Raw genomic sequence first — 15,968 nt, 5'->3', positions numbered from 1 at the left:
AATACTGGTGCCATAATAATAGCACCATCCACAGAGTGCAAAATTCAGTTCAGCAAAAGTCTGCTTTTACGCTCAGAATCTGTAGTTGCAGTTTTCTCCGCCTTTGAGGCACTCTGCCATGTCACTATTTTTTCATCTGAGAACAGACAGGACTCCCTTTAGAGCCCATAGGGGCTACCATTTTGTAAAGTATCACAGGTGGGGCTGATTCTCATTTCCAATAGGGTAAATCAGGAGTAAATCCACTGAGTTTAGGAGTGGACGGGTGAGATTCTGTGGCCTGTACTGTGCAGGACAAGGTCTCAAAACTTCAGCTCAAGGGCCATCCCATCTCCAAAGGACATGGTGTCAGGGATTACTGAGGGGGAGGGGGATGGCTGACACAGGGCAGCAGCAGCCGTTGAGACCTCTGCCCTCCCCTCAGGGGCTGGAGCTGCAAGGAAATGAAGCACACTTGGCGGGAACACTTGCTCTGCTTCCCCATGGCTCCTGCACTACAGGGAGTGTGGAGGGCCCAACTGCTGCTGCAGTGTGATACCAGGACCCCCCACCCCAGTAATCCCCAAAGCCGCATCCTCGGGGAGATGGGGTGCCATTCGGGGGAGAGAGCAGGGCGGTGGCAGGAAGGGGCGGGGTTTGGGGGACAATAATGGACAACTCCCCTCTCCCTAGCCCACTAGGACTCCTGGGCCGAATTGCACAACTGCTCTGGCTGGGATTGCCCACGGACTGGGAGTTTGAGATCCCTGGTGCAGGAGGTCACTTCTGACTTAAACTCACAGACTTTAATGTGAATTCAGCGACAAGGCATCCTATAGCACCTGATAGACTAACAGATGTATTGGAGCAACTAACACATCTGTTAGTCTATAAGGGTATGTCTACACTACCCCGCTAGTTCGAACTAGCGGGGGTAATGTAGTCATCCGCAGTTGCGTGTAGCCGCGTGGCACGGGGTCCGAACTAGCCGGCATTTAAAAATGGCGCCGGCCGGCTTCATGCAAATGAAGCCCGGGAAATTCAAATCCCGGGCTTCATTTGCAACTGCGGATGACTACATTACCCCCGCTAATTCAAACTAGCAGGGTAGTGTAGACATACCCGAAGGTACTACAGGACTCCTTGTCGCTTTTGCAGATCCAGACTAACACAGCTACCCCTCTGATATGCTAATTCAGTACAGTGAAAATGGTGTGAAAATGGTGAAATTAGGCCCAATGTCCCTGTGGATGTGAGGATGATATGTATCTTTATGCCTATATGTCCCTGTAAGGAATTTGGCACTTTATAACATATCATCTTGGGTTTTTTTTAATACCAGTGAGATGTAGATTATATTATTTTCATGTTTGATTCTCATAGTTTAGAAAGATTTTCAATATGCAGAATATCAATTTTAAAATCCTCACATGAATCTCTAACTTTCCTAGCTAGACTCCCTTATTCTTTCATAGCTATTTTATCAGTCATCATTTCTGCTCTTTCCTTTAACTAACTAAGCACAATCATAGAATCATAGACCTGGAAGGAACCTCACAGGGTCATTTAGTCCAGTCTCCTGCACTCATGGCAGGACTAAGCATTATCTAGACTGTCCCTGAAAGGTGTTTGCAACCTGCTCTTAAATATCTCCAATGATGGAGTTTCCACAATCTCGCTAAACAATTTATTTCAGTGCATATCCACACTGAGTGTTAGAAAGTTTTTTTCTTAATGTCCATCTTAAACATCCCTTGCTGCAATTTAAGTCCATTGCTTCTTGTCCTATCCTCAGAGGTGAAGGAGAATTTTTTTCTCCCTCCTTGTAACATACTTTTAAATATTTGAAAATGATTATCATGTCTCCTCCCAGTCTTCTCTCTTTGGGTATGTCTAGACTACATGGCTCTGTCATCAGAGCCATGTAGATGAGTTTACTAGACATAGGAAAATGAAGCGGCAATTTAAATAATCGCCGCTTCATTTACATCAAAATGGCCACCGTGCTGTGCTGATCAGCTGTTTGGTGGCACAGTGGGGCAGTCTGGACACTCCGTGGTTAACAAGGGAAGCCTTTGTTGACCGCTCCGGTATGCCTCGTGAAATGAGGTTTACCGGAGCTGTCGACAAAGGCTTCCATTGTCGACCACGTCATGTCCAGACTGCCTCACTGTGCTGCCAAACAGCTGATTGGCACAGTGCAGCGGCCATTTTGATGTAAATGAAGCGGCGATTATTTAAATCACTGCTTCATTTTCCTATGTCTAGTAAACTCATCTACATGGCTCCGTCGACGGAGCCATGTAGTCTAGACATACCCTTTCAGACTAAACAAACCCAATTTTAATAATTTCTGTTGCTCTTCTCTGGAGTTTTTCCAGTGTGTCCACATTCCTAAAATGTGGTACCCAGAAGTGGACACAATACTCCAGTTGAGGCCTAATCAGTGTGGAATAGACTGAAAGAATTACTTCTTATGTCTTGCTTACAACACTCCTGCTAATACATCACAGAATGGTATTTACCTTTTTTTGCAGCAGTGTTACACTGTTGTTGACTCATGTTTAGCTCATGGTCAACAATGACCCCCAGATCCTTTTCCACAGTACTCCTTAGGTAGTCATTTCCTATGTTGCATGTGTGCAGCTGATGATTCCTTCCTAAATGGAATTCTTTGCATTTGTCCTTATTGAATTTCATCCTATTTACTTCACAGCATTTTCTAGTTTGTCCAGATAATTTTAAATTTTAATTCTGTCCTTGAAAACACTTGCAACCCCTTCCTAGATTGGTATCATCCACAAATTTTATAAGTGTACTCTCTATGCCATCATCTAAATCATTGATGAAGATATTGAACAGAACCAGACCCAGAAATGATCCCTGCAGGACCCCACTCATTATGCCTGTCCATCATGATTGTGAACCATTGATAACTACTCAGTGGGAATGGCTTTCCAACCAGTTTTGCACCCACCTAGATAGTAGTTCTATCTAGTTTGCACTTCTCTAGTTTGTTTATGAGAAGGTCATGCGAGACAGTATAAAAAGCTTTATCAATGTCAGGATACATCATATCTACCGCTTTCCCCCATCTACAAGAGTGCTTTCTTTGTCAGAGTAACAAGCCTTCTGGAGGAGAGGAAGTGGCAAACATGATAAATCTTGACTTTGGTAAAGCTTTTGATGCTATCTTGCACGATCTTCTAGATCAGGGCTACTCAACTTTGGAAGCCTTGGGGCCACAATGATACTCACAGCACAGGCTGAGGGCCACAACATATATGTGGTTGCATATATATGCAAATAGCTTCTTTCACACTGATGGGCATGAATACAAAAATTAAGCCTTAAGCCGTGGGCCAGACCCAAACGTGGCCAGTGTAAGCCAGTCAGCATCTCTCTGGTTCTGCCCACAAGGCAAAGTAGCCAGCGCTTCCCACAATGCCCCAGGGCTAGAAATGCTGACACCCTGTACTCATCTGTTCCAGCCAGTCTATTCGCTCACCCCGCCTGGAAGATGCCTCACTGTTGTGAAGCATGTTTTCAGTGGAGGCCATGTTCAAAGGATCCCATCCATGGGTCACGCACTGTGCCCTGTGTAAACCCAAACTGCACCACAGGCTGCAAACGAGTTGTGGGTCGCATGTGGCCTGCGGGCTGTTATAGATCATGGAAGCTAGATAAAGCCACTATAAGGTGGGTGCAAAACTGATCGGACAACCATTCCCAGAGATTAGTTATCAATGGTTCGGTCACAGTTCTCAAAATGTTTTGCGACAACTAAGTTATCCTGACAAGCCCACTATTAAATACTTGTATGAAGATATCTGAACTCTTACCAGGGGTAATGATGACAGAGTTAGCTTCCTTTATCATTTCAATGGCTTGGTCAATTCCAACTTCAGTATGTGTTCCAACAATTTCCATAGGTTTCCCTCCACCCGTAGAAGATGTACCAAATCCACCCAAAATCACATTTGGTAAGGACCTATTCATGGCCTAAATGGGAAGATATTAAATGAGTGCATTGATCAAAAGCAATAGTTCTGATTATATTCAGAGAACTCCAAAATAAACAGCTCATTTGATGGGAATCCTCATGTAGTTTGTTTGGAAAGGCAAGCTACAGTATTATTCAGTTCATTAAAGTATACTTTAACAAGACTCTAAAGACGATGCAGCAATGGTTCAATAGTTCAATACTCTATTTGGAAAGCTACAGTATCCCACTTGGCATATAACCCATACATTTTGAACGAAGATTTTCAGATGTGCCTTTGAGAAATTCTTGTGTTTTTCAGTCGTGTTCTAATCATTTTTCTTTTCACAAAGCCACTCTAACATGTTTCTCTTGGGAAACAAAGACATTGATTTGTTTAAAGAACTCGCCCCCTCTTGCTCTTTATAAAACAGCATGTTTCTTCAAAGTTAGTCACTGGGTGAGATTTTTTATTGTAGATTGTTTGGTCCTTGTTAAAATGCAGATTGGCAATGCTGGGCTTACAAAGCAAACCATACTATTTCTTATTTCATTTTTGAAAGTAAGGTTAGATGCTGGATTGACAAAACTAGAGACTGTTCATCTATGGCATATCTACACTACAGAGAAGATTGACCCTCCAGAGGTAATTAACATAGCTGGAGTTGCATATCTTAAGCTGATTTTCCCCATTAGTGTAGACCAGGCCTCAGAGAACATGTACAGATCAGGCAACAGAAGTGAAAGCTAACCCACACTACAATCCCACCAATCTGACACGGAAGGGACACATTTAACTGGGGGAGTAACTTAGTATCTAGGCCAATATAAGTGTCAGTTCTGGTAGTGGTTTCTGAGACCACTAGGAACTGGACTGAGATCACCATTTACCCTTTACATCTAAACAGTCTGGGTATCGCATCCAAATTATAAAAGCCCTCCAAATAGTCAACAGATCCATGATAACTTTTCATTTATTTATGATGACCATTTTGGACTGGATTTAAACTGAGAATTGATCCTTTTTTTTAATCCAGTCTTCCACATTTCTCATCTTAAAAAGTTCCCACAGCAGAAACACTAGAATTGTTCCACAAAAGTCAGGATGTCAGCCCAAGGATTTACATTGCCATCTTACCACACACATGATGTAAGAGAGAATCGCTCCAGAGGACCCAATCAAGGCACCAACAATTGTCATCAGGTTGTTGTCGAGAAGGAATCCTTCTGCACACAAAGCCCACCCAGAATAGCTGTTCAAGACAGTGATGACTACAGGCATGTCAGCACCACCAATAGCTGCCGTAAGTGTGACTCCCTGCAATTTAATACACAACATGGAGAGAAAAACTAAAGGAAACTCTCATTTAAAAATGACAACATTATTACTAACATGCTAATTAAAAGAAAACAAACCAACCTACCATCAAGTACCTTAGTACAAGAACTCGGCTATTTCATTTCATTTTACACAATGGGTCTGATTCTATGAGGAGCTGAGCACTCTGAATTCTCATTTACACACTAGCAGCTGAATCCACTCAGCATCTCACAGGACTGGATGCTTACACTTTTTAACTAGGTTTCTAAAACTAGGTCATATCTATAGCAGTGATTTAGGTATATGATTGCGTATACATCTGACTAGACAAATGATAACTTGTATCACTGAACTGTGCTTAGCTAAAATGTTATGGATCCCTGCAGTATGGTTCATGGGACTCTGTTATGGAATTTCTATAGGGCACCATAAATATTATGCATAGTGCTTTGTAGAGTCCTCCCAAGAATGCGAATTTTTCAGCTGATGTGGTGTTGCATTTTGATGGCATTCAGCAGATGCTGCAGATGAATGCAAGAATGTTACATTTTCTGTGTTTGCATTGGATGAAGACAGCACTTTCTTGTGTTCTTACCATGATTGAGGAAAGTCCAGAAACACCAAGTAGACAGGCCATCCCAATAGTGTAGCTTGGGTTCAACATAAACAGCCCCATACCACCCACAGTTGCTGCCAGCAACCCACCATTCAAGTAATGGCGACCAGGTAGAAGGAGTGGTGCTGAGTTCAATAAACCTGGAATTAAACACTGAGGTTTTAACATTTCAGACATCTTACTATATAAACATTTTTAGTGTTAAAGTATGGGAACCCCAGAGAAGCTGTAAGAGCAGGTACAGAATCAGAAGTTTGGCCTACTGCGGATGCAAGACAGAGGTATGGTTGATTGTAGATCCCTTCCTCCTAGCAACACCTCCTCAACTCTCAGCCCCTAGGAGCTGTTTCCCCGCTCCCTTCCCCCACCCATATATAAGCACATGGCCTTGGGGGAAACCTCCAGCCCTTTTGGCTGTCCTGTGTCCACCACTGAGGGGCTCTGCCTATTCAACAGTCTTTGAAGATAGGGATTCCTCTCAGACATCAAGGAGCAGTTCACACACACCAATCCCTGGTTTTACCCAGCCAGGATCATCCTGAATCCTCTTCTACTCACTGGCTGGCAACACAATTTCCATTTCAGCTGGAAGCCAAGGAAGCTGTTTGGTTCTAAATGTCAGCCATGAGATATCCTGCCACCATCAGACTGCTTCCCCAGACAACTACATCAGGATTTGGCATACTCAGTGATTTCCTTGACATCATTCCTGTCAGTATATAAAATGGGATGTGGCAGATGGCACCAGAGCAGCTTCCTATGAAATAGGATCACTCTGCCGCTGCTAATAGGGACCAGATACTTCTCTGGAGCATGAAGCTTCAGTGATTATTTATCCGTGAAAACTATTTTGGCCTCAAAAAGACCCCCCAGCATTTGGTATTTAGGTCACAATTTCAATAGTGATTTGGGATGCAGCTACACCTTTTTAGACTTGAGCTGTATCATATCAACACTTTTTTTCAAACTTTACATTTATACCTTGTCTCTCTTTTTAATGCCATGCACTATTAAACTGCATGTCTATTTTTCAAAATTGTGCAGTTACTGAGCAATTTAATGAGTTTTTATGGCCATAATCCTCTCATTTCACACTGGAGTAGCTTTTCATAGTCATATCTGAGCTGAGAAAATAATAGCTCCAGATATAGTCCACAGGAGTTTTTTTTAATCACATTTTCTATGGCCCCTATTTGTCCATCTCAGGACCTTCGTCTTTGCTATATCTAAGTGAGTGTAAACAAGCACTCATTTTCTCTCTGGAAGATGACAGGACGGGATTCATTAGCAGCTGTCACCAATAACCATCTAATATCTTCTTTTGGCCACCTACCAAGCATTTCAAAGTAACTCAATTGTAAAAGGATCTGATTTTCAAAAGGACCTAAACATTAGCTACCCAATTCCCACAGGAAGTAGCACCTTACTCCCTTAGAAACTTTTGGAAATCCCATCCTAAATTATTTAACACAACATAGATCAAAGAAGAAAGGTACCTTGAAGTTTTCCATAAGCTACTAATGAACCACTGAAGGTTACACCCCCAATGTAGGTGCCCAAATATGCCACAGTTTTGAGAACGTTGGCAGAAGGGTGAACGTCAAGGTGTGGATATTCAATCATGTACTCAGCAACACATGTAAGAACTGCTGCCAAACCAACCAGACTGTGAAATGCAGCTACAAGCTGTGGAAGGTCAGAGATTTCAATCCGTTTCGCAACTGTGAGACCTGTAAAATGAAATGTTTTCAATCCAAGATTAAAGTATTGTATTATATTTCATCCTCTCCTGAAAGTATAAACAAGCAGTTAAGCAACAGAGGATTGTTTGCTTTCTTATGTTGTTTTTCTTTTTATGCAATAGAATAGAAACATAACAGTTGTAGGAAATTATAACCTAATTAAAATCGCCTCCAAAAGTATATTGCAAGAACATTTTGAGACAACAGACTATAAGAAACAGAGCCAGACTGGGGCTTTGAAGCATAACCTCTTGGGGAGGGGATCCTGCAGGCACATCAGTGTCATCTCCCAGATGTATTCTGCCCACAGGGAGCCAGCAAGCAAAATGCCCCTGTAGACACTGGGAGAGTTCTCAGTTACAAGTTGGGAATATTCTTTCCCAGCATTCCTTGTTGTCAGGCCAACAACTCTCATGTCCCTTGGAGATTACAACTCCCAAAGTTCCATTCCTTCTGGGCTGAAACGTGTAGAAAGCAAGGCTCGATTTCTACCCTACCAAGAGGATCAGCATACCCTGTAGTATCCACCCTGTGTGGCTACACACCTAAAGCTACCATTGAAGATTAGTAAACCTCTGCCAGACCAAACATCTGGAGTTACAATTCTAGTACTCCTGACTACAGGCAAATCATGCAAAGGAATTGTGATTCAGGATATTTGCTAAATCTTCTCCCCCATCCTATTAATTAATTTATTCTTATAATCATCATCAAAACTATTGGCACGAAGAACATTCAGGAGAGGCATAAGTAATGAGTAGGAGGACTTTACATTTTGTAGACTGTGGTCTCCATTGCTTTTTGAAATTACTTCAAGTGAAAAACATTCACTGTAGGTTTAGGATGTCTGAAGTGAGACTTTCAGGATTCTGAAGCAAGGCCGTGAAAGGAAATCTATGAAGCTCTGAAAATGGAGCCTATGGGAAATACTGTAGTCATAAACTCTATAATAAGAGCCACCAACGTGAACTATCGTTACTATTTCCTTTGATTGTAACTTGCCAGCACGTGCATATTCAGGGAGAATACTCCCTAAAATAAATGTAAGCTTTAAGTTCAATCCATAGAAGTGTGACCACATTTAAAAACAAGTTTATAGTTTTGTACATGTCTACTTTACATTTTAAGTACTCTAGTCAAGAGTGTCACCTTTAGGCATTAATGCACTTTCCAAATGTATTTTAGTACCCAATTATAAATAAACAATTATTAATTGGTTAACAAACCAGTAACGAATGTGGTATGAATTCAGGTTACATGAACAGTACAATGTGTTGTACATACCTATCGTACCACCCATAGCCATGGCAGCAGACATCTGAGTGAGTATTTCTGGTGATGGTTTCAATGCTCCTAGCGTAGCTGCTAAACCACCAGCTACCCCAATCATACCTAGGGCATTACCGAGTCTAGAAGTGTTCTGACTAGACAATCCTGCCAATGCACCAACACAGCAAAGACCTGAGCCCAGATATATCATCTGTAAAACAATGCAGAAGTTAATACATAGTGCACAACATTGCTGATAGAGTGTAAGGGTGTTGCAAGACCTCCAGGATCAACAGCTAGAGCAGGGTGTGGGGAAGTTTCAATGCCAAGAATTTATGGTTTGAGAAACGAAAGATTTATTTTTTGCAGATTAGTGGAAGAGTCCATTTTATTCAGCCCCAGATGCTGAAAACTCCCCAACTTCTCTCCTTCCCAGTCTCTATTTCTGTATTTCTCACTCACACAATTCTGCTTACAATGCAGCAATGACACTGATGAAACTTCTCAAATACACAGCATCAGTCTCCTAAGACATTTGAGTACATATTTTGTTTATTTCCATAACCACGGCAGTACCATTTTCTTCCATTAGTCTTCATTGCCCTGCCATTGTGCCTCACCTTCAAGTATGTGTGTGGTTTCTTACTCTCTCCCCAGTGCATCAAACTAATAACACATTAGTTTAGGCTTAAAGTAATTTAGTACAATTATCTTTGCTAGATTTACCATCTCTTTTACATTGAATATGTTTTGAAATGGCTTCAATCATTAGGTTCTTTGTGTGTGTAAGTAACACATTCTATCGAATCAGCCATTTGAGTTGCATTTTAAAGATTGTAATATTATGAGATCATTCCCATTGATTTTCGGTAACTTTGATTCTTAAGTGTTTTGATTCACAAAATATTCTGAATTCCCTACATGATGATGCATTTATGAATAACATGTGGTGTTCTCTCTCATGTTTGAAAAGCATATGGTGATTCTGTTTCACAGCATGAAAGCTCAGTGTGTCTTTTCCCCACCTGTATTACTGAATCTATTATTAATCATGAATCTAAAACAATGCAACAATGACAAAAATATAGGCTACATACCCATCATTTTCTAATTGCCCAGTAACAAACAAAGCTAAGATATTCCATATCCTCTTCATAAAAGGCCATCACAAGACCCTTTGTTGCTGTACGTTTGAAGAACTTTTCAACAGAGGTCTTCAAAAATGGAAATCCAAAAAGCTAAATGTGGCAGAAGTAGAACTGACATATAACAGTGTTATGAATATGGAGCTGTAACAATGTTATGAATACTTTATGTGATTGGATCATGGAGGGCAAGTTATTTCATATGGTTCTAAGATTTTCCTCTATGAATGTGTTGATATAAATTATATTGTGCTGTGGGAGGAAACCGCAAGGAAGGAATACAATGGTTTCCCATATAAGAAAACTCATGAACACACTTGAAGAACAACAGGAAACATTATCAGCCTCAAGGACCAGGCATCCTGTCTCCAAAGAAGATGCAAGCTTGTGGTGCCAGGCATGGAACATGGAGCTGTCTGAGGTTGTGAGTTTCCAGAGGGCGATCGCGACCCACTTCCACCCAGGCACATAGCTCCAAAAAGGTGGCCTTCCGCATGCGGAAGTTTTGGAGCCACTGCTGGTCATGGGGCCATCTCATGCCCAGGGGCAGCTCCGGCTCCATGGCACCAAGAGAAAAGCTGTGGCATCCAAAAAAGCAGGGCAACCACAGCAGGCACTGCGAGAGCTTTGCTGTCCCTAGGAGAGGTAGGCAAGCATGTGGCAGAAGCAGAGAAACGGCTCTCCGGGGGGCGAGGGGGTCCCTTTAAGCACGTGTCTCTGCAAGGCTCCAGCACCAGCACTTGGAAGCAACTGGTGACCTAAAGCTCTGTCTGAAATGGTTCCAGGTGGCCTTTTGTGCAAGAAAGCGTCCAATCAGCCTGGACGCTCTCTTTCAAAAAAGCAGATTGCTTTTTCGATGCGCTTGTGTGTGTGGATGAGCTCTTTCAAAAGAAGTTCTTTCAGAAGATCTCTTCTGAAAAAATCTTTGCAAAAGAAGCTGGCAGTCTAGACATAGCCAGAGAGAGAGAGAGAGGGAGAGAGAGACTGTGGAGGGAATCTAAAGAAATTGGGCCTTCCAGATCCAGGGAAAGGTAAGCCTTAGAAGGAAAAGTTAACATGTGTACAGTCTGTTTTATTATGATTATTTTAGATATGCTTTCCCTGAAATGCTTTTGTTCTAAATAAATGACACTTTGCTTTAAAGAGGCTGCTCAATAACTGAATACCACAGTTATTGTCCTGGTGGGAACAGAATCGCAGGGTCTGGGATAAGTCAGACCTACTCAGGTAAATCACAATTAATCCCATGGGACTGCAACGCAGGGTTTAGTCTGACATGGGACAATTGTGTGATTCCTCCCCAAGAGGCTGGAGATGACCTGAGGCCTAGAGAAGGTGTACTTAGAGGGACCAGAAGGTAATTATGACATTAAGCTTGTCTACAAAAGGCACATTATCCAAAATACTCTAAGCTAGGAGAAACAGAAGAAGAATAAAAAATGGGATTCTCATAATTGGAGACTGGGATGTGCAGTAGTATTGTGTTTGGTTGCTTTCTGCACTAGAGTGTTCCTGCAAGCCCTTCTAATCATAATCAGCATAATTCAAAGGGATCTATACAGGGAAGAGGGAGAGACAGAAAGAAAACTCTCTGACTAACTATTCTAAAGATCATTTGCCTTAATAAGCCTAGCCAATAGGGAACCCCACAAGCTTCTCAATGAATGGTGGGGAGATATGTCAACTCAACAATGCTTTTTTTTTTTTTAACAAAATGTTTTTCTGGGATTCAGGAATGGTTCTCTTTAGAGCAGGCGTGGCCAGCCTCCGGCATGTGAGCCACATGCGGCTCTTCCCCCCCATCGGTATGGCTCATGAAACCACCCCCGAGGCTCACGAAGCCGCCCCTGTGCCCCCTGAACATGGCCCACGCTTCCCGGCTCCCCGTGCTCACCGGGGCAGGGGAGCCGTCTGGATCAAAATGGCGGATCCAATATGGCGGCTCTACAACTTTTGGCCCTGGCTCTTCACACTGGATCCAGCTGGATCTTGGCTCTTCATTCAGATCAGGTTGGACACCCCTGCTTTAGAGAGACCCTTTCCACCAGACAACAGCTGAAGCATTGCAAATGCACCTATTGGCCATTCATCTAAATCAATAGATTAAACTAACAACTACCGGCTACAGATTTTTTTTTGCAGGTTGTTAGTGTCTACATAATATCATAATAAGGATCCAGGCTATAAGGACTAACACTAAAATTCTTTTAATGGACTCAGTCTGAGCTGCACATTCTGGTATGCAGCTCGATTAGAAATTATCAGGTAATTCTCCTAGAATCCTATCCTTAACCCCTATACACATTCTACTTTGTCACTGTTTGGGGAACACATACTGGCCAAACTTTATACTTGTGTAAATGGGTGAGGCTCCTCTGACTTGAATAGAGTTTTGCCCATTTACACCAGAGACTTTGGCCCAGTATCTTTCTAACTATTGGCCTTGTAGTGTGTTATATCAAACATGCCAGCAAGCATGTTTTGTGGCCAGAAAGCCTATGCAACTACTTTATTTTTATCTAGGAAATAAGCTATAAACATCCATTACTGTTTCCAATTCTTCTGCTCAGTAGCTCATCAAGGTATTTATTAGATATTACATGTTTACTATCAGCACTCTCTCATGTATTATTTCCTGTAGGGAACTTTATTATATTATTTCTGTAACTGAAGTATCAGGTATCCTAAACTATTAGTTCAGTATAACTTCAAGAAATGGTGCCCCAAATGAAAATCTCTCTCATACAGCTGTATGGGAAATAAGTTCCATTACTTTGCCTTCTGACTGCTAAATTACCTTCTGATAAATTCCAGGATATTTATCAGCTTCCTTTTCTGAAACAGTTTTGTTTACAGTACTTTAAAGAATTAATGAAAATTAACACCTCATTTTTCCAGATTGTTGGGGATGATCACCTTTGTGGGGAGAAGGATATCCTGAGGGTTAATGAGACAGGACCAGTTCAGTTTTGCTAGAGGTTCTGATTACTTTCAGGCCATTTTCCTCATGAAATACCTTCTTTCGGAGTCTACATAGCTTGCTGTTTGGACTCTCTCAGACAGGAAATGATGACTCAGCTTCTGGTATCCATATTGAGAATAATAGCCAAGACTTTGGAGGTGAATTAGAATAGTTGGCTTAGAAGGGACTGTAAGTGACATCTAGTCTAGCCCTCTGTCAAGATGCAGGATTTGTTGTGTCTAAGACATCCTAGACGGATGGCCAGTCAGCCTCCTTTTGAAAACCTCCACTGAAGGACCTTTCACAACCCACCCTAGACAGTCTGTTCCAGCGTCCTGCCATTCTTACAGTTAAGAAGATTTTCCTGAGGTTTAATCTAAATCTGCTATGCTGCAGTTTGAGCCCATTGCCTCTTGCCCTGAACTCTGTGGCAAAAGAAAATTTTTTTTCTTCATCTTTTTACTGCAGCCTTTCAAATACTTGAAGACCAGTATCCTATCCCTCTTTAATCTCCTCACTTTTGAGCTGAATGTACCCAGCTCCTTCCCCATTTACTCATAAGACTTGCATTCCATTCCTTCGATCATCTTTGCCACTTGTCTTCGTATCCTTTCTAGTTTCTTTACGTCTTTTCTATGCATTACTGACCAAAATTGGACACAGTGCTCCAGATGAAGCCTAGTGATGACTAGAGTGGAAGCACCACATCCGGTGACTTGAATATTACACCTCTGTTAATGCAATGTAAAATTGCATTTACTCTTTTTTTTTTTTTTTTTTTTAACAGCAGCATCACTTTGCTGATTCATATTGAGGTTGTGACCCACAACCTTCCAGATCCTTCTCAGCAGTGCCACAGCCTAGCCAGTTTCCCCCTTTCTGTATTTGTGCATTTAGGTTTTTTATCCTAAGTGTATGTTTGTCTTCTTTATGTATCCTTGTGTACCCTTATATTTGTCTTTGTTGAATTCCATTTTGTTGTTTAACTCCAGTCTGTAAAGATCCCTCTGAATTTTAGCTTTACCCTCCAAAACATTGACAACTCTCCCAGCTTTATATAATCTGCAAACTTGATCAGCATGGTCTCTATAGTTCTATCTAAGTCATGTATAAAGATGTTAGAAAAAAATGTACACGTGCCATTTTTTTTAAGTTGATTGACATAGCAAATGCATTGACATAGCAAATGCTTTGAGAAGCTTAATTCAACTGCACTGTCAGAACTGCATTGTCTATCCAGTTTAAAATGTAAGCTCCTTGGGATAGATACTGTATATAGCTTATGCTTGTAAACTGATACACATTCTCAAGGTGCTCAATAAATAATAAATAATAATTTAAAAAATAGAAAGAGCAGGAAGGTTCCTTACTAAAGTACAAAGAACCTATTAAAAATACAGAAACTCTGCTTTCCAAATCTTGCCATGACAGAGCGAGCCTCTCAATCAATATAGAAACATTATTGTCATGCCAGGACTCATCACTGATTTTGTGGGATCCCTGCAAGTATATATATTCTTTAGATTGCAATTTTGCTCACTCCAATTGATACTTGACCAAATAATTTCTTCTTGCAAAGAGATATGTCTAAATAGTCTATTCTACTTAAGAGCACTTTCCAAAGTTTGTTACAGAGGAGGCAGATATGTTCTGTTTTACTAGGATGCTAGAAAATGATGTAAAGTGTAGCCTATGGTCTGTGACTATTTAAAAGAGATTCAGAAAAGCCATTATTAAACAACATTATGTCCACTATCATATACTTCAGAATTTCATGCTGTATTTCATCAATTTTTTCCCCGAAAGGCGATACAGTGACTTGACTGTATTTCACCGACCCTAAGAAACTCATGAAAGGACAAACAGACCATCATAGAATGGAAACACCGAACCAAATTCTGCAGTCTTTTATTGCATGAACGAGTTTGCTTGAAAAAGGACAGTGATATACTGAAAGGCTTTAAAACTGTTTTTTTCCCTCTCTTTTAGTTGGTGGATAGATTACTAGGAAACCAGAAATCCTGTGATCCAGTGAAAATGGATGGAGAATATTTGCCCATGTAAGCAGGCCTCCCAACAGGGGGGTAGAAAGTAGCACAAAAGGGGCAACTGCCCCAGAGCCTGGCGATTCTAAAGGGCTCGGGACTCCGGGCTGCTGTTGCCATTACTGCAGCAGCAGCAATAGCCAGGTGGTGGGAGCTGGCCTGTAAGTCACCTCTGGAGCACGGTGCCGCAAGTTCCAGGTGGCTCTATGGGCTGGGAATGGGGCAGCATGATGCACTCTGGGTGGTGCTAAGGGCTGGCTGGCTCATCCCCATCCCCTCCACCTGAGGCCCTGCCCCTTCCAGGTACACAGAGCATGGTATGGCTGTCAGCTCTCCTGCATATAAGTCAATAGACTCATAGACTCCAAGGTCAGAAGGGACCATTATGATCATCTAGTCCGACCCCCTGCACAGTGCAGGCCACAAAATCTCACCCACCCCTCCTAGAATAATCCTCTCACCTATATCTCAGATATTGAAGCCTTCAAATACTTTGAAGACCCCAAGATGCAGAGAATCCTCTAGCTGTGATCTGTACCCCATGCTACAGAGGAAGGCGAAAAACCTCCAGGGCCTCTGCCAATCTACCCTGGAGGAAAATTCCTTCCCGACACCAAATATGGCGATCAGCTAAACCCTGAGCATGTGGGCAAGACTCACCAGCCAGACACCCAGAAAGTTCTCTATAATAGTTTGGCCAACAGTAAAAATTAGGGGCTCAGTTCTGAAAATACCGAGCCAAGTGCCTGGCTGTGAATAGTCTCTTGGGGTACGTCTACACTACAGCGCTAGTTCGAACTAACTTAGTTCGAATTAGTTAATTCGAACTAAGCTAGTTCGAACTAACGCATCTAGAACTAAAAACTAGTTCGAACTAGCGTTTTGCTAGTTCGAACTAGCAAGTCCA

The 15,968-nt window shown here is 41.9% G+C and overlaps 1 protein-coding gene across 3 annotated transcripts in view; it reads right to left on the bottom strand.

The window, feature by feature from the left end:
- Positions 1 to 15,968, bottom strand: part of LOC102453110 (NAD(P) transhydrogenase, mitochondrial-like) — a 90,323-nt gene that overhangs the window by 18,707 nt on the left and 55,648 nt on the right. For all 3 annotated transcript variants that reach the window (XM_025190703.2, XM_006135049.4, XM_075897170.1), the window contains exons 15-19: positions 8,925 to 9,120; positions 7,395 to 7,628; positions 5,878 to 6,038; positions 5,100 to 5,279; positions 3,822 to 3,981 (exon numbers count right to left, since the gene is read on the bottom strand). In XM_025190703.2, coding sequence (XP_025046488.2) covers positions 3,822 to 3,981; positions 5,100 to 5,279; positions 5,878 to 6,038; positions 7,395 to 7,628; positions 8,925 to 9,120 — 931 coding nt within the window. The remainder of the gene's footprint in view (positions 1 to 3,821; positions 3,982 to 5,099; positions 5,280 to 5,877; positions 6,039 to 7,394; positions 7,629 to 8,924; positions 9,121 to 15,968) is intronic.

Source organism: Pelodiscus sinensis, chromosome 14, assembly GCF_049634645.1.
Source record: "Pelodiscus sinensis isolate JC-2024 chromosome 14, ASM4963464v1, whole genome shotgun sequence".
Lineage (NCBI taxonomy): Eukaryota > Metazoa > Chordata > Testudines > Trionychidae > Pelodiscus > Pelodiscus sinensis.
Note: the sequence above shows the minus strand (reverse complement) of the source record. Positions and strands in the feature narration are given on the sequence as shown.